Genomic DNA, 18,318 nt, shown 5'->3' with positions numbered 1-18,318 from the left:
TAGTTAATTTGCTCTTTATGTATGTATTATGGTTTTTATGGAAATGTAACAGGAAATATCAACTCTTGTTGTGGTACAATACGTCTTGTTATTGCAATGTGTAACAGTGATCATGAGACAAACCGCTTTGATCATGATATATATCATTTAGATCACAGTATTGTTTTGTTGTTTAATGATGAAAATGAGTTAACATTCAGCAACACCTAAACTCCTCTCTTTTTATCTTAATATCTGTAGGAGATGCTGGAAGCGTTGAAATCTCTTTCCGTGTTCTTTATGGAGAACAGTCTGAGGACCAGGAGGAACTTGCGAGGAGACATTGAGAGACGCAGCCTGTCCATTAATGAAGAGTTTGTGCGAATATTTAAGGACGTAAAAGAGGTAAATGCCATCATGATGGTTTTCTATTTCTACATCTTCATCTTCTGGTTATGAGTTGACCACAATGACCTAAAGAGGTGTTTAGTATATCTGAATGTTTCATCCTTCTCCATTGAGTGTGGTTTGGCGAAATGAGGGTGGTACTTCAAGCATGAATTGATCAGATAGTAAGAAAATGACCTTTTTGGGAATTTACATGGGTCACTGGACATAATTTATTGCGATATTTTTGTTAAATAATTAATCTCATGAAATGAACCTGGTTAATTGATAGCCATAATAAGGTTATTTATGATGCCTGTTAGGTGATTTATTAGCTTACAAGGTACATTGTATTAAAATGACAGTGAAATCATTTGCATACAATGCATCACCGCCCCTAATGGTTTTAGATTTTGGGAGAAATTTATGTTAACCATCCTCTGAATCACAATATGTTTTGTTCTGATAGGTTAATCACAGACGGTGTGTCTTATGGCTGGAATGCATTACAAGACTTCTGAACAGTTTTCTTTTTAAACTAGACATACACGTGCAGACTTTTTGGGATCAAATCTGCAGACTGGCACAGACTTTTTGCAACAAGTCCAGACTGAGAATCTGGGGGAAATCTGAACGAAAGTTTTGTGGTGTATTTTAGCCTTTAAGAGCTGTAACAGTGATCACTGTTAAACCACATTCTCACTGCAGTCGACAGACACATATCACCTCCGTTTTCATTCATCACTGTGTCCCTCTGTTTCAGGAGCTGGAGAGTGTGCATGAAGATGTTCAAGCCATGAGCAACTGCTGTGAAGAAATGACCAACAGATTAAAGGTATGATCTGTGTTTACATTAATACAGTTTACAGCGCTTTCAGCTTATACATTTTAGCAGTATGTGTGTTTTCTTTGGATTTGAATCCATGACTGTTGCAATATAACAAATGAGCTATAGAACAATTTGATGTTGCTGTTGATTGTTATTTTTGCGTCATTTTAAAAATAGTTTAAACCATTCAATTTATGTAAAAATGTAATTTATAATTTAAACTCTAAATTTATTTTATTGTTAGTCCAACATTTTTTTAACTTAAAGATGCAGAAATAGTACTTCATAAAATCTAGCTTTAACAAATGGATGCCCGCATCAGCAACTGTTTGGAAAGAGATTAAAGAAATCTAATTTAAATTTACTGAGGCTGTCAGTCCATAACATTTCTTCCTCTTGACTATAGGAGAGTATATTTTTTAACTATATATTTTAAGAATTTCGTCTTGTGTGTCAACAGGCAGCTAAAGAACAAACGCAGGACTTGATTGTGAAGACCAACAAACTCCAAGGAGAGAAGTGAGTCTAATATAAAACTGTTCATTTATGCAAAGCATGTCCACACCACACATAAACGGTCTCTTTTTCTTTAGACTGTCTCTGTCTTTGTAAATTTTAAGGATTGCCGGAATCACTGATGGGAATCACTTGTGGTGGTGTTTATACTCAAAGGGGCGGATTAGTTTAAACCAGAACTGGGCCTTAGTTAAATTAGTATATTTAAGTCGTTTTAAAAGAACATACCTTATAAATGCATTGCTGGTGTGCATCTCGAGACAAAACAAACGCACTCAAATATTTTAAGATATGTCAGTGCGAGTTGTTTACGATCAAGACACCTCTAACATTTGAGTTAGTCTGGGACTAGTTTTAAACCCTGTCTGGGAAACCGCTCATAAGGGTAGGTTTTCCAGACCGGGATTAGTTTAAATCAGGACTAGGCCTTAGTTTAATTAGGAAATTTAAGTTGTTTTACCAAACATGCCTTACTAAAAACATTACTTGTGTGCATTTTGACACAACACAAAAGCAATGATTTATTTGAAGATATGGCGGTGCAAGTTTTCGGTTTGGACAGCTCTAGCATTTATTTTAGTCTATTACTCGTCTAATCCCCGCCTCTAGATGCTCTTAATGCATATGTGGCATGTTCTGTCTTTTTCTCTGAGCTGAACTACAAATGCTGTCAAATAAGTCAGGCATATTATGGTGATTTTTATATCCGACCCATTATGGAATACAAAAGTAGGCGTTTAAATGCTTTTAGCAGATGGAAGATGGACTACTTTATGGTTTCGAGATTTCGAGAATAAAATGTCAAAATTTTGTTGAAATAATTTAACATTGTCATTCAATTTAACACAATATTGTGTGTATTGGTGAGGATACGAATATTCTTATAGTTACATTAGTTCTTCATTTACAAACTGTCGTTTGTTGCCAGTAAAATATTACATCAGCACATTGGGTGACAACATTTCAGATTATATAAAAACTAGGGCTGTCAACGTTAACGTGTGACACGTGCGAAAAACATCAGTTGCAAAGCCAACAATATAAGAATGTTGGCTTCCATTCATAAAATAATGCTGTTAAAGAAATGCGTTTCTACATTAATTTGGAGATAAAATGTGAAATTATTAGAATGTTAAAGTATGTTTCAAAACATAAAAGCTGTGTGTGATTAGTTTGTTAATTTTTTTTAATCGATTGACATCACTAAAATAAACATGTTAATCAAAATAAACAGTAAACATCATAGTTTTTCCACTATTCTATAAATAAAAGGTGTTCTGTTTCTCAGCACTGCCAGCATAGTTCTTGTTCTGAGCAGATGACGACGCCACATTTTCATTTATACATCTGGAAGATGAAGAGTGTGTGCACATGTTCACCAGTGAAATTCAACTTCTAATAAGATCTTATGAATCATTCATCATCTTCTGGCTGAATATTTTATCCCGGCTGTAGAATGTTGCGCTCTTAATTAATATTCCTTTATCTTTTTTTTGATAGCAGTGGTTACAAGATAGCTGCTAATAACAAAGTCAATGTGATACACAAGAAGTTATGACAGCTACACGTAGATTGAAAAAAGAGGGATAACATTTTTAATTACATCATGATTGGTTAAATGACATCCTATTAGAAAACATGGATGTTGGGGGTAGGGGTTAAATTGTGTCGATCCAGTGATATGAATCTTACTTAAGAAATTCCTGACCTATCATGGTTAGCATTTAAAATCACACCGCATTTGATAATTTTATCACTTAAAGCTCAAAATATATATTTAATTTGAAATATAATATAATCAATATAATTGTGTCTGCTTTGGCCGCCTGAATTTGGTTACAGGTCTACTCTCCGTGACTTCTATAAACCAAAGGCCAGCAGTAATTATTATTAGTGTTAAGGATGTAAGTTAACTTTTTTTCCACATAGCACTGGTGTTAGAGAGGTTTAAAGTTTGCCAGCACAGGCAGAAATGTGCAAGTGTAGTTCATTATGAATAGGCAGATATCTGACAAAAGACATTAATGTTACATACAGATGGATAAATGAGGGCCATATCATTTTTACACTACCTGAATTTGTTTTAATATTTTTAAGTTGTGTATTTTTCCTTTTTTTACTATACAATGGGGGTATATTTGTCCACATACATTACTGTACTATACTATAGTGTTTACTGTAGTAAACTGCAGTAAAATTCTTAGATACTATAGTGTTTTTGAACTTTACTAAAGTATACAGTGTTTATCAATTTACTATAAGGGCACTACAATTTTCAATAACAAATACAATAGTACACTACAGAATTTGTGTATGAGTTTTCAATTTACCGTGACTTTTATTTTGACGGGTCTTCGGGACGAGTTTTTGTGTGTTTGCAGATAGCTTCACTCAAACAGTAAAACAAACGTAAAATAAACTCTCACTCAGAGCAACTCTGAAGATGAAGTTCATGTGCTCAGATCCTCATACAGTGCAGACGCAGAAAAATCCTCGACCATCACTCGTGTTGTATGTTAAACTGTGCACATAGTTCATACAGACAAGCCACAGGACATTTAAATAACAGGATTCCCCGACAGCATGGATAATTGTCACACACAAACAAGCACAACCACGACAAACGCACTTCACACAATCACGCAACTCTGTCTAATGCACATATTCCTATTATTCTACAAATTATGTTTGTCTGATCGGGCAAGGATAATTCTTCTCTCTCACTTGCCCATACAAAACATTCACTTGTCCCGTACAAGCGTTAAAGCGGCCCTAATACACAGGGTTTCTGCTATTCTCATATTAATCTTGAGTACCTATAGAGTAGTATTGCATACATCGTATCTATGAAGACTATTTAGTTTGATCACATTCATAAAAGATAGATACAGCTTTACGATTACTTCCGAAATCATACGGCACGTGCAGGGGGGAGGGGTAGGCTGAACTAAAGCACGTTCGCACCCATTGTCAACAAAACACAGACATCAGTTTCATTCACCGCATGCGGTTCATGTCCAGCATCTTTAAGCGTTGTTAAGGCTCCAAATATCAATTTCGAAGGATCTCCAAATCCAGCGTTATATCCATTGTTTATATAACATTAATCAGCCAAATACAGTGAACAAACAAACACCTTAACTTCGCGGACATATACTCTCTCTCTCTCTCCTGCATACAAGTCAAAGTGACGTCTGCGCATGCTCCTTCTCCTGCTCTCCATGCTTTTCCGGGAGAATTGTCCAGTAAGGGACAGAGAAAAATTGTTACAAAACGGTTTTATATGTTCTATAAAAACTTTCCGAAACCTGTACGATCGCTGGGGAGTGTATAATATTTTTGACAAGTTGACCCTCTTAAGCATGAAAATACAGCAAGTTTAACATTGTAAAAAAGTCAGAATGCATGACACATCGTTGCAGCACCAGAGTCCTTCACGGGTCCTATTTGGTAAACCTGCCCCGCACCCGCAGCAATTAAAGGAACACCCCACCCGACAGCAGCACTAATTTCATTCCGTACCATAAAAGAAATATGTGAAATAATTAAAAGAATGTCATCAACTGTCAATGGTTTCAGCTCACTTCATCGCATATTACAAATCAAACACAGATGTCTCGAACTAGAAGATTACACTGAGAATATAATATTATATTTATATGTATATAATCTTATAACAAAATACACCAGCAATTGTGACGCTAGATTTTTTTAATTGTTTTAATCTCAGATTTTAACTATTTTAACAACACCGAAGTCTGAAATGCCCTATATTTTAATATGAACTGAATTCATCTAATTCAATTCAATAACAAATTATCCAAGTTTTGTTTTATCCTATATAAAATGGATAGGTTGGCCTACTAGCTAACAATATTGGATCACTGTTGGTTTTCTCTCCCGAAACTTTGCAACACGATTAAAGCCAAGCTATCATCAAAGCTGAGTGAAGAGTAATGCAGGAAAGAGACCGCTAGCACGTATCATGATGAGCTTAAATCTTTTTTTAAGTTGTGATTAGAGCATAGAGTCAAGTCCTTGCTGTCCATCAGTTGCCGTTCAATTGCCTACAATGCTAAACACTGCAAATTGCGCTGGAATTAGAAACTAGCTCTTCAGACAGAGCTTGAACACAAATAAGAACAGGACCGTGTAGAAGACGCTCCCTCAGCTGAGTGGAAATGACACGTGAATAATTATTCCACATTACATCAAATACTATTGGTTCACCACGTGTAGGACTCTGTGCAACACCCCTTTAATGTGGAGGCCTGTGTTTTTATGTGTGCCATTACCTATTACAAAAGTTTACTGTTTATTTTGATCTGTTTCGCTTAATAAATGCAGGACAAGTGTAGTGTCCCAAAATCTTTGATGTCTTGTGCGTCAAAGACCCTGAGTTCTTGATATGCTTATTCACAATATAAGGAACTAAGGATCAAAGTAAGACGGCTAGACTCGACAAAAGAATGAATTGACAAGCAAGATGTCAATATTGTCTTTCTTCTTTGGGATTGAATCTACCCAAATCCCTTGAATTTGCCCCGATTTAATCCTGGGGTTGAAAATAAATGAAGGCGACTGCTGGAGTATATTCACATCCTGCTACCCACAGATCAGTTTTATAGCCCTTTATAGCCATCGCCCATGTGCTTGTTTATGGGCACTGAGAGGCTGCCAGTGAAAGTCATTGGGGCATAATTGATTGGAGAGAAAGCTGACGAGGTGCTGACACCGCTGGGCAGTGGCATGCTTTCTGCTGGACCAATGAGAAACTGCAAAACCTAGAAAGCTGTCTGCTGTCTACATAGGACGCTAATTTCAGCCTTTCTGAAATGGAAGCCCATAAGCAGACTGCTTTCTTGCTGCTTCACCAATTGGCCAAAGAAGAGTACATTAGAAGGTTGACTGTTTTTTAAATGTTTACAGGGCTTCTAAGATGTTTTAAAAGTTAGGGTGCCCACTTGGTTTAGGCTCAAAGAAACTCAATGTTGAGATAATATTATTTACATAAAAGAGATGAACTGAGATATTGAGGTGGAAGTTTAAACCAGGACGGGAAGAGGAAGTAATCCTGTTGTTTGACCACCGTCCGTCTGACCTTGTGGAATGGCCCTTGTTGTTGGCACCAGGAGAGTCGCTGACAGCTGTGATGGACAGCTGGTGTCTCCACACTCTGTTGCCACCAGCCCCCGCACTCATCCAGCTAGAGAATTCTGTCGAATCCGCAGAGAGATGCATAGGGACGGACAGGTTGTAGTGAAGAGTCGCAACAGAGAGAGATATCAGGGATGTGCGTTCGAGAGTCTGTTGAAACTATAATGAGGTCATTTTCCCAGAAGGCATTGTAATGGAATTCTGTCAGGATATATTTGTCTACAGCAATAAATGAGGCTTAATATTTGGTTCAGGAACGCCCAGGTTCAGTTTCCCTAATTTACCCACTCAGCTCATTCCAAACCTGTATTATTGGGGCTTGGAGTCGTCAAGGTCCAAAAGAAAGAAAAGGTGCAAGTTTGACTTACATAGTACATATGACCATGGGGTTGAACAAACTCTGAAACATTAGGCATTACCTCCAAGGTTTTGCGGCGTCAGAACAAATCGTGAATTTTTTAGATGAACATGACATATTGTGAATGATGCGTGCGGAAGCAGGATAAGATCAAATATATTATTTCCGGGAGTGTGACAGAATCCCGCTGAGGCGGGTAGGAATGACATCCGTCCTGCGTGGAGGCCTCTTGGAACACTCAGCCGTCTTCTTAAAGGTACTGTACAGTGTCAAAATCACATGACCAGTGATCAGCAACAAGCCTTAAATTTCACCACAAACCCGAAAGAAACATTTGGATTTACTAACATTAAAAGTATTTAGTAACATTAAGGTTAATAATGATTTCGTAGAATTCAAAGATTTCAAGTAATTTTTTATGTTAACTCCTTCGCCGCCAGCGTTTTTTTTTAAAAGTTGCCTGCCTACGCCAGTGTTTTTTAACCTTTTTACCCAAATTTAATGGCTCACAGTAAATTTTCTGTAAAGAATATATGGACAAACAATATGTCAAATGAAAGAACAGAGTCTCAGCTTTTAAACAAAATAAACCGTATTCTTCTATCTTCATTTGTTTGTTTTTTATCACTCCGTAGATGTGGGTTGGTTTCTTCATAAATGCATCACTTTGATTAAACAGTTGAGATAATTAACGTTTTTTGTCAAAGATTCCGCCCAGATTACACTCAGAACATCATTAAAAACCGCTAAAACATATACGTTCTAGGTTCTGGGATTCTGTACTTTTTCCATAAGGTGCGTTAAAGCGCCACCTGCTGTACAACAGTACAAACACTGATTGCAGTAATAACTCGTCTTTGGCAGGGAACCGGTTTTTTTAAATGCCGAGATTACTTGTCAATGGCGGTGAAAGAGTTAAAAGAGCACCGTTTCATGAATTATCTCCGGTTTGAAGTGGGAATTATCGAATTTCTGAGAGCGCTTGAAGGCTGCAAAAGTAGCAACTTCATACCCGTTTCTAATTACTCTGAACATTACATACAGCTTATTGCCCAATAAAGCTGTTGACATTCACATATTTCTGTGTCTGTTGTCAGTTCTGTTTTATAACCAAGACACCTTAAAGAGCGGAAGCCAGGGCATTAGTCAGTATGCTTTTTTGGCTAAAGGTTGTAGGCTTTCCATTTAGCATCTTTGGCTCCTCCCTTCCGTCTGCCGCTCAAACACAGACCTCGTGCAAGTGGGGCAATATGGGCAAAACTGACAACCTTTGTCCAGTGAGAGGCCGTTTATACAATGTCGTTTTCAACTGAAAAGCAAACTTTTGAAAAACGGGCCTAAAAGTGCAACTTTTTGAAAACGCTGTTGTTTTCGTTTTTATCTAAACTACAAGACAGAACTTAAACCAGATTTCAAACACCTATACGTCGACCAAAGGTATTAAAAACCACTTTTGGCTTATAAATGTGGTGTATGGGCCAAGGCACGTCCTTATTCTTTTCACAACAGCATCGCCATCCACTGGCCTGGCGTGCGTACTACAGCGTTTTTATCCGTTTTACTGGATCTGTGTAAATACAGAGCGTTTTGATAACGGTGTGATTTGTAAATGAAACTTTTCAAAAACCAAAGGAAAACCTTTCTATTTTTCATCATGTAAATGTGGCCTGAATGAACGCTTTCATTCATCAGATGTATCTAATTTAATTTAGAGATTAAATGTGAAATTATTAGAATGTAAAAGTATATCTAAAAACAATAATGTCGAATGACAGCACTTGTAATAATACTGTATGTTTTTCTGCATTGTCCCTTATAGACTCTCCTGTAAATACAGAGCGTCTCTCCTCATTTTGTCATTGTGTTGGGATACAGCCTGTCTCAGTGACATTCTCATCAGCCAGATGGGATTTTGGCTGTTTGTCCACTTATCTTTTAACCTTGCTTGACCGTGGCTGTACCAAGAGGCACAGCTGTGTGAGCGACAGGTCAGAACACAGCTTGTCATGCTTTCATAGAGGACATAAAAGAGGAACTCAAATATTAATGTACACCTGCTGGTGTTCAGCTCCCTCAATAAAGAGATTTCTCTACAAGATGGCCTTTGGTGACTTTAGCTATTTTGTGAAATCAAAGTGCTCGCACACTAGGGAATTGGACAAACTAGATTTACTTTACTGTTAGTGTTGTTATTATTATATGATACTGTTCTTAAAGGGATAGTTCACCCAAAATGAAAATTCTGTCATGATTCACTCACCCTCTTAACATTTCAAACCTCTATGACTTTCTTCTGTAAAACACAAAAGAAGATCTTTTGAAGAAGGGCAGAACCCATTGTTTTGCATCGGTTAGGTGTCCGTACAATAGAAGTGAATGGGTAATGCCGTTGTTTGTTTATCAACATTCTTCAAAATATCTTGTGTTCAGCAGAAGAAAGTCATGCAGGTTTGAAGTGACAAGAGGGTGAGTAGATGATGACAGAATTTTCATTTTTGGCTGAACTGTTCCTTTAAATGAGTAAGTGGTGTGGCGAAGTACATGCAACAAGAGCAAATGAAATCATTTGTTTTCATTATTTTATGAAACTAAAATGTTTTTTTATACAAATGTTTTGTCATCCTGGATGAGCCCCTAATGTTTCACTGCTTGAATAGAAAAAAAGAGCTACACGTAACAGGTGACAGCTCTTTTCATGCAGTGTATATCTGTTCCATTACACCTCTAGTCTCGCTGAGACAGAGCAGGATGTTTAATGTTTGCACTTCCATATCAGTTTGACACAGCCGGGTAGCTTTATCATTTAAAAAGAGGAGCGACAACTATTTCTTTTGTAGCTGAGTATGACGCTTGTCACTGTTATAATGTTGTTTGGCTGGTGTGGCTAATACTTTGTGACTGTAGACATCACTTCCGGACAGTGATGAAAGCACTAACAAAAGTAACCAAGGACAGGCAAACAGAGCATGACCTGACAGCATCGTTTTTTCACACTATATTTCTCCCCTCATTATGTCTCTCTTTGTCATCGGAGTTTGAGTTGAGACACATTTTCAGTAGGAGGAAGGAAATTAATCTTCTGGGGTTGTATTGAGTTTAAACCTTCAGTCATGAAGTCTTAAATGATATGTGCAGTATCCTCCATGACAGTTTTCAACAGGTTCCACACTGTCACCAGCCAACACAATATTTTATTCTATATGGGATATGACTGATGAAGACTTTTTATGAAGGTTTTGTTGTAGAAAATTGTGTCTAGAAGTTTCAAAACTCTGATTTTGGGTCACGGATCAAATCATTTTTTGGATCAGCAAATGTAAATGGTCATCATAGTTTTATTATTGTAAATAATAACTATAAAGACTTGTTTTTGCGATCAATATAAGTAAAAAAAATAGGGGCTTTTATATAAGGATAAAGAATTTAATACAAATTAAGTTGTGATAGGACAACTTAATTTGTATTAACTGATATGGAAGATATCAACAAATTAATTTAACAGATTATTTAACATTTTAATTTATCTTCTAGGCTATGTTACACAGTGTGCATGCATTTAAAGTGACTTAATTTAAGAACCTGCAGTCAGAGTTAACAGCTGACCATTGGATCTCTAGAGATTAAATTATAAATGTGAGAGGTGTTATGAGGTGGCGATCATGAAGTATCTCGACCGACTTTGTGTTAGGCTTCCAAATCATGAGTGGGTGAAGTGGTGTGACTTTGCTGGTTTTTCATTGATTTACCTTAATGTTTCTATAGCATAGTGAAGTATAGTATTATGACAAACAGTTTTGAAATAATTGATGACTGATTTGATGTCAGTCATTGAATGATTCTCCACAGAAGCACACAACATACTGCAACTGTGTTTTCCTTATTGTGGTCATAAATATGATGGGTTGAACAGGGTCTATGGAAAACACAAATCACCTGAATGGTAACTTCACAGAATACGATTCTTCACTACAAAACAACATCAATAATACTAAATACATCTAAAATTTAGTTATACATCTTATTAACATCTATATTAATGCCCCAAAAGTGCTATTATTCATAAAAGCATGAATAATCAAACTTTTCAGGCGCAAGGGCTTATCAGTATTCCGTACAGCATTTGTACTTATTAAGTTCATTGCACTTTAAATGTATGTTAACTTTACTTAATTTTAACTGTAGTTAACTCAAAATGTTCCATTCACTTAATGCATACTTTTGAGCTTTTCTTGTAATTTATATTTTTGTGTTGCTTGAACAAAGGATTATAAATTAAGATAGAAATGTTATAAATTTGTTTATTTTTAAGTAGAAGCTAGTTAACAGAATACAATCTGGTTGTTGAGACAACTAATCACTTGTTACAGTGTAGTCTCTTTAGTCTCTAAACATATTGTAAGAACTATATGTTGAGAGGTGTATAAGGGCTGGGTGATATACAGAATATTGCGATTCACACTAAATAAACATGTTTACATCGATTCTGAAATTGACTCTGTTTTATGCACAGCTCTTCCATCGGTAGCAAGTGCCGCTCGATGTAAATCCACTATGAGATTGAGTCGTTTATAACATGCATTTGATGAAGCAACTCTCGTCAAACATCATCATTATAAATATACCTTATTATCATGGAAATACCTGAAAAGGTTTGAAGAACAGCATTGGAATGGCGGTTTCTCCATATGCATTCTTCAGCGGTCTTGTGTTTTTGTGTTCTCGCTTTACGTCATCAATAACCGTCAAAGTCTGTTCCAATACTTGATATCAAGGATGTATCGAAGGCAGCCTTAGGCACATACAGAAATCGCTTGAAGTCCCAGCATGGAATTCGCCATGTTGTTTCTACAGTTGCCCTAAACGGACAAACTGCTCTTCAGAGCGCGTTTTAGAAATTCTTAATCTCCTACGCCTCAGATGCGTATATGTGACAACATCTTAGTTCTTTGTCAGCCGCCGCAGTGCATGGAAAGGGAGGGGTGGAGTGAGCCGTTGGTTGCAATTCGTAACATTGCGGCTAGATGTCATGTTGTCTCCCACCTGATCATCAGTTTTGTTATGATATCATCACGTTTTTTACCAATTCACTATCTGCAGTCATGTTCTATTTTAGTTTTTTGCTCTTTGCAGTCATAACTCTGATTCAGTGATTTGTTTTCGTGATTTGTAAACGTTCATTCATTGTGTTTTTTGCATTGTGATTGATAAAGTACCATCGTGAATCAGATGTCTCTTTCTGGTAGTGATTATCTCTGTTAGTTAGGCTGGGACTTTATTAGCCACCTACACGAATGTTCTCTTTAATACTTTATTTGTGTATTTGTCTTTATTGCACGCCCAAAGACACAACACTAGATGAAAGTCAATAATTAGGCAAACCCGCTGTGTTGACTTTTGTGTTTATCGTTTAATCTTGTGTTTTGGTTAGAGGGGCAAATTAAATGTATTTCAGTGCAATTCTACAATATTTTCAGTTTGATAATCAGTAGCTTTGATTTGATGTTAGTCTGAAGAATGAGTCATAACTTAAATTGTTCTCTCAGATTTGATCAGATCAGACGTCAATAATTCATGACAATATGTATTCATGACAGAGTGTTTCTCTGGTACCGGGATGTTGTGGTGCATCATAAATCCTACAAACAACATCACATGAAATAAGAAGATAATGATAAAATTATGAAGAAATCATCTCTGCTCATCCAAACACAGATCATAGATTTTGCATGTGTTTTCCTCATCTAGGCTCCAGTGGAAGTTCTAACATGTGCATAGAAAGTCTAACTTTTTTTCATCTGGGATGTCTTTGAAGTATGATTTACCTTCCTCTGACATTTACGACACACCCCACACACAGACATGCACACAGTAAACCCTGCAGAGGTAAACCCTGGATGGCAGAGAAATTACAGCTATTGAATATTTTTACTACATTTTCCATGTCGGATGTTTCCTCGGGCCTAAAGCTGCTGTCAAATGCTTCTTAAAGGGGTCATATGGTGCGAATACATGTTTTTCTGTGTCGTTGGTGTGTTATAAGTTTCCCATTGCATGTAAAATTGCAAAAATGTAAGTGTCAGAATAAAACAAGCATTCTATCTAAAAGCGTATGCTCACCCAGACCTGGTAAAGGAGCGGCTGGTTAACTGGCCAATCATCACAACGCACTGGTTAACTGGCCAATCATAGCACTCCTCGCTTTTCAGAGCGATGTGCTTTGTTAAAAATCTGCACGTTCCAGAGAGCCGTGGCAAAGAGGATTTGAAAAATACAGTATTTTTTAACCTTAAATCGTGTATACACATTGCATTACATCTTAAACAAACGATAATATTCGTTTTAGCCGTATCGTATGACTCCTTTAAGACTTTTACACCAGATGTGTCTTTGCCGATAGATTTTACCAAACGTTAGTCATTTTACCATAATTCTGCAACCATTTGTGCTTAAAAAAAATTCAAATTTCTCCTAAAAGTAGACAAACTGTGCTTTTTGGACATATATGGCATATTATATTAATGTCTTGCATTCTGTCAGTCAATCGCTGCTGTTTTCGTGGAGAGCAACACGGGGCAAATTTGAACAGGCAGTTACGGAGCTGCTGTTTTCGTGGAGCGCTCTAATGAAATTAGCAAACAAAACATGGCAAATAGAAGAAACACAACAGAAGGGGCGATTGGGATGATTTTGACAATGAAATGTGTGTGATATGGGTCTGTACTTGCAATCAGAATGCTTCAGACAACACCACATTTGAGTGAATACTGCAAAAAATGATACCTGGAGAACTGGGGTAAAAAAGGCTCATGAATGAATACTATGTACATGAGTTTGGAGAATTTCTAAATAAAAATATATATTATATTATTTCCAGTTAAATTCTGTTTACAAACTCACAATACACAGTAACGGTCAATAACCTTAATTTATTTAAAGACATTTTTTTTTGAAAAAAATGATACCTTGAACATGATGGTGGCACATTGTGTAAGAATTTGTCCATCAAAAAATACGAAATATCTGAAAACAGCCAATTTTTGCTTCAGGTTCTAAAGAGTTAACAAAGTAAACATGGGATATGATTCCACACAAGCCTGCATGACCCCAAACATCTCCTGAACTCGTACATACCTCCTCTGTCATGTTTGATGTTGTTGCCCACGTGTAGCCTCAGGGATAGTTACAACAAGATTTACTGTTAAACATAGGGAGAGAATGAATGGAAATTGCCCTCAGGCTAACAGACTAGCTAATGGTATGTGAAATGAGGGCTCTATTATCACATTAAATAAATGTTACTCTGCAAAAGAACAAAAAATGTCCTGTAAGAACTGTGTGATCAGATTGATAAAGTAATATTGTTCTGTTTGAATGCTTAATAAACATAAAACGCTGAGACGTTGTCTGTTCTCTATTTGTAAACAACATATATTGAGATGCTGTGTTTGAAACAACGGAGTTGTTGTTTTTCTAATAAACAGAGTGAAGGAATGTCCCGCCTTTCTGTAAAAGAGCCAATCATTAATCCAGAAAGACTGACGATTCTCTGAGACCGAGTCTCATGAGGCGCTTGTGCAGGGAATGTTTTTGGCTAAAATAAGAGGACGAGTTTTTACGGCAATCAGTGTTTGTACTGTTTTACAGCAGGTGGCGCTGTTACACACCTTTGGGAAAAAGTACAGCGTCCCAGAACCTATAAAGTATATGTTTTCTTCTTTTTTTAATGATTGTTCTGAGTGTAATCTGGGCGGAATCTTTGACAAAAAACTTTAATTATCTCAACTGTTTAATCAAAATGATGCATTTATGAAGAAACCAACCCACATCTATGGAGTGATAAAAAACAAACAAATTAAGATAGAAGAATACGGTTTCTTTTTTTTTAAAGCTGAGACTCTGTTCTTTCATTTGACATATTGTTTGTCCATATATTCTTTACAGAAAATTTACTGTAAGCCATTAAAGTTGTGTGAAAATGTTAAAAAACACTGGCGTAGGCAGGCAACTTTTTTTTAAAAGGCTGGCGGCGTATGAGTTAAAGGGTCATACGACACGGCTAAAACGAATATTATCGTTTGTTTTGGATGTAATGCAATGTGTATAGATGATTTTAGATTAAAAAATGCTGTATTTCCACATACCGTGCATGTTTGTATTTTCTTTTTGCTCCGCCTCTCTGAAACGCGCAGGTTTTTAAAGCTCATCGCTTTGAAATGCCAGTTGTGCTGTGATTGGCCAGCAGTCTAGTGTGTTGTGATTGGTCGAATACTGCAAGCGTATGATGGAAATGTAGAGCCTTTTACCATATTTGGAAGCAATTGTACTGACAGGTACAGGCCCACCTTACTTCAGTATACATTTGGGGGTCTAAGTCAACTTGTACCACGAACTGTCGTACATTCATGGGGGTGTGTTTAAATGAGGCGTTTCAGGCAGGTCAGGTGAGCATTCGCTTTTAGAACGAATGCGTCTTTTGTTCAGACACTTACATCTTACATCCAAGTCTAATACATGCATTGGCATCTAACACGCTAAAGACACAGAAAAACACCTGTTTGCACCATGTGACCCCTTTAAATGTTGATTGGAAAGTGTGAATAAAGTCAGCGATTTAAGTGATATCTAGACATCTGTCTTCCTCTATTCAAATGAATAGAATTTTAGTCTTGCATTACTAACAAAGCTGCCCGGAGGTGTTTCAAACATGGCCGCCGAGTGTGCCGACTGCCCTGAAGAGACTTTTATCCTAATGTCTGTAAATGGAGAGACGGATGAGCTGATTCAGCATTAGGTTGTTCTCTTGAGGACACAGGTTCTCATTGTTATTGTTCTGATGTCATACTTATAAATGTGCCACTGTTCAATCTCCAACATTTCCACTTGTTCTACTTTATGCAATCTCTCTCACTGTTGTTCATCCTACAAAAACACAGCTGGATCTTTGATCAAAGTCTGTTGAGATGTTTGTCTAAAGTTTGAATAGTTCATTCAGAACTGAAACTTTTGTCTTTATTTATTTACCTTCAGGTCTTTCAAACCTGAATGACTTTCTCTCTATGGTTGAAAACAAAAGGTCCTTTTTTGTTTTGTAAAGAATTTCCTCCTCATTTATTTTCTATCATGTTCGTGAATGAAGACTTGGATAATGGCATGAAGTCATGAGAGCTTTGTGTGAGTAAGATTGCCAAATTTAAGTTGTTATTCATCTTGACATCTCTCTTTTCACCTCTCATTGGCAAATTCATGAAAGTTAAAAAGAACAGGAAAATAGTCCAGTTTGTGAATGAATGATTCGTTTGAATTTGATGTTTGATCCCGATTATAAAGCCGATTTGAATGATTCTTTTAACAATCAAACCCGTTTCGTTTCACGAGTGTAACTCAATCGAATCTGGTCACATCAGTCTTAAAGATCATCAGTGCTGTCACAAGCTGTTGTTGTTTTTTTCAGACTTGATTTGGCATTATTATACGATCTTCAAAAAAATCCATGTTTTGCATTCAACAATGAAAATCAAACAATGACTTTCATTTCATATTAGGGTGAGACCTCGTTTTGTTTGAGAGACGAGCATTGCTGCCATCTAGTGTTGTGTTGTAGACATGTACCAAAATGAATGAATGAGTGTCACAGTTGAGCTTTCAGACACAGATTTGTTTCTGTTAAAATCATACTCTTTTGGAAAGCTGTTTTTTATTGTCTGTTCCTCTCTCTCACTAGTCATCGGTTGGAGGTTCGATCACAGGTGGCTCAAGCTTTTCTGTCAAAGTTCCAGCTGTCTGCTGCTGAGATGGGCACGTTACGCTCTGCACGAGATGGGCCCATCACCGAGGTGCCATCATATAAACATACACCATACTCTTTAAAAGAAAATTATAATTGATATAAGAGCGTATTTGCTTGCATATTTTCTATTGGTAGTATTATTGTTCTTTTAGAAGTTCGATGTTCTCCTGTAGGTGCAGCCCTGATTTCTGGTTAGCTACATGCAAAATGATAAGATGTAAGAGCTAAGATGACTCTCTGAAACAGAGTTAATTTTATGGCTGTTTTATTGTGCAGGACTTCTTCAGAGCTCTAAACCGTGTGAAGAACATTCATGAAGATGTGAAGGTACTTTTGAGAACCAACCAGCAAACAGCAGGGTGAGAGAAAGAAAGAGTTTGTGTCAGTCGACACACACACACACACACACACACTGTTTGTTTACAGCTAATGTGTTGCTTTAAATGTTATCTGGTGTGTTTAACTCTAGACTGGAGATCATGGAGCAGATGGCTGTGTTACAGGAAACGGCATATGAGCAGTTATATCGCTGGGCTCAGAGTGAGTGTGACACACACACTCACACACACACACACTCACAAGTGCGCACAGCAGAGGTGAGAAGTCAGTGGAAAATCAAAATAGCAAAGCATGCTGCTGCCAGGAATGTGGAAGAACAGAAAGAACTCATAGTATATAAAGTTTGCTATGAATAAACACAATGAGTCACATTGCTTAATCAGGGGGCCACGGATGGGATCCGGACTTTGCTTCGTTTCATCCGGACCTCGAGACATAGCCTTATAAACCATTTCATTTTTTTTTACTATTTCGGTTGTTTTCATTGTGCCGCGCATCTACACAACGAAGAATCACATCGGCTCTTTGCCGCAGGTGCAGCTGAAGAAGATTATTCGATATTTGTGTGAATGGCAGCAGCGGCCACATCGGATTAAAGGCTATTGCACCGCGTACTGTGATAATGACCCATAACCCTTTTTTGATCCGGGTATGCTCCTTTTCTCCCGCCAAAGATGCAACACATGAAGAGCAGCACACACGTGCTTATTTTAACAACACTAGTGCAGACAGGCAGAGCAGGAAAATGGACGCTCAACAGTAAACAAAATGCATAAATTTTAAAGTATTTGTATCTGTTAGTCTGTTTTACTGTTTGGTTTATGATTCCAGCCTATCATTAGCATTATTCATCAGCATGTAAACACTTGTGACCCTGTGAAAGGCCGAATACTCATAATCTAATTATTTATTAGATAACCAGCATCAAAGATTCATTTCAAGCATTAGTTTCACTAAGATTTCAAT

The 18,318-nt window shown here is 37.0% G+C and overlaps 1 protein-coding gene across 4 annotated transcripts in view; it reads left to right on the top strand.

Annotated features, from left to right (window-relative positions):
* cog6 (component of oligomeric golgi complex 6) overlaps positions 1-18,318 on the top strand; it is a 93,968-nt gene that overhangs the window by 641 nt on the left and 75,009 nt on the right. For all 4 annotated transcript variants that reach the window (XR_008907466.1, XM_056756504.1, XM_056756502.1 and 1 more), the window contains exons 2-7: positions 241-384; positions 1,130-1,201; positions 1,656-1,714; positions 16,948-17,059; positions 17,290-17,372; positions 17,483-17,553. Coding sequence is in view for 3 of the 4 variants with exons in the window: in XM_056756504.1 (XP_056612482.1) it covers positions 241-384; positions 1,130-1,201; positions 1,656-1,714; positions 16,948-17,059; positions 17,290-17,372; positions 17,483-17,553 (541 nt within the window). In the remaining variant the exon portion in view is untranslated. The remainder of the gene's footprint in view (positions 1-240; positions 385-1,129; positions 1,202-1,655; positions 1,715-16,947; positions 17,060-17,289; positions 17,373-17,482; positions 17,554-18,318) is intronic.

Source organism: Triplophysa dalaica, chromosome 9, assembly GCF_015846415.1.
Source record: "Triplophysa dalaica isolate WHDGS20190420 chromosome 9, ASM1584641v1, whole genome shotgun sequence".
In the NCBI taxonomy this organism is placed as follows: domain Eukaryota; kingdom Metazoa; phylum Chordata; class Actinopteri; order Cypriniformes; family Nemacheilidae; genus Triplophysa; species Triplophysa dalaica.
This window is presented reverse-complemented; position numbering and strand designations above follow the sequence as displayed.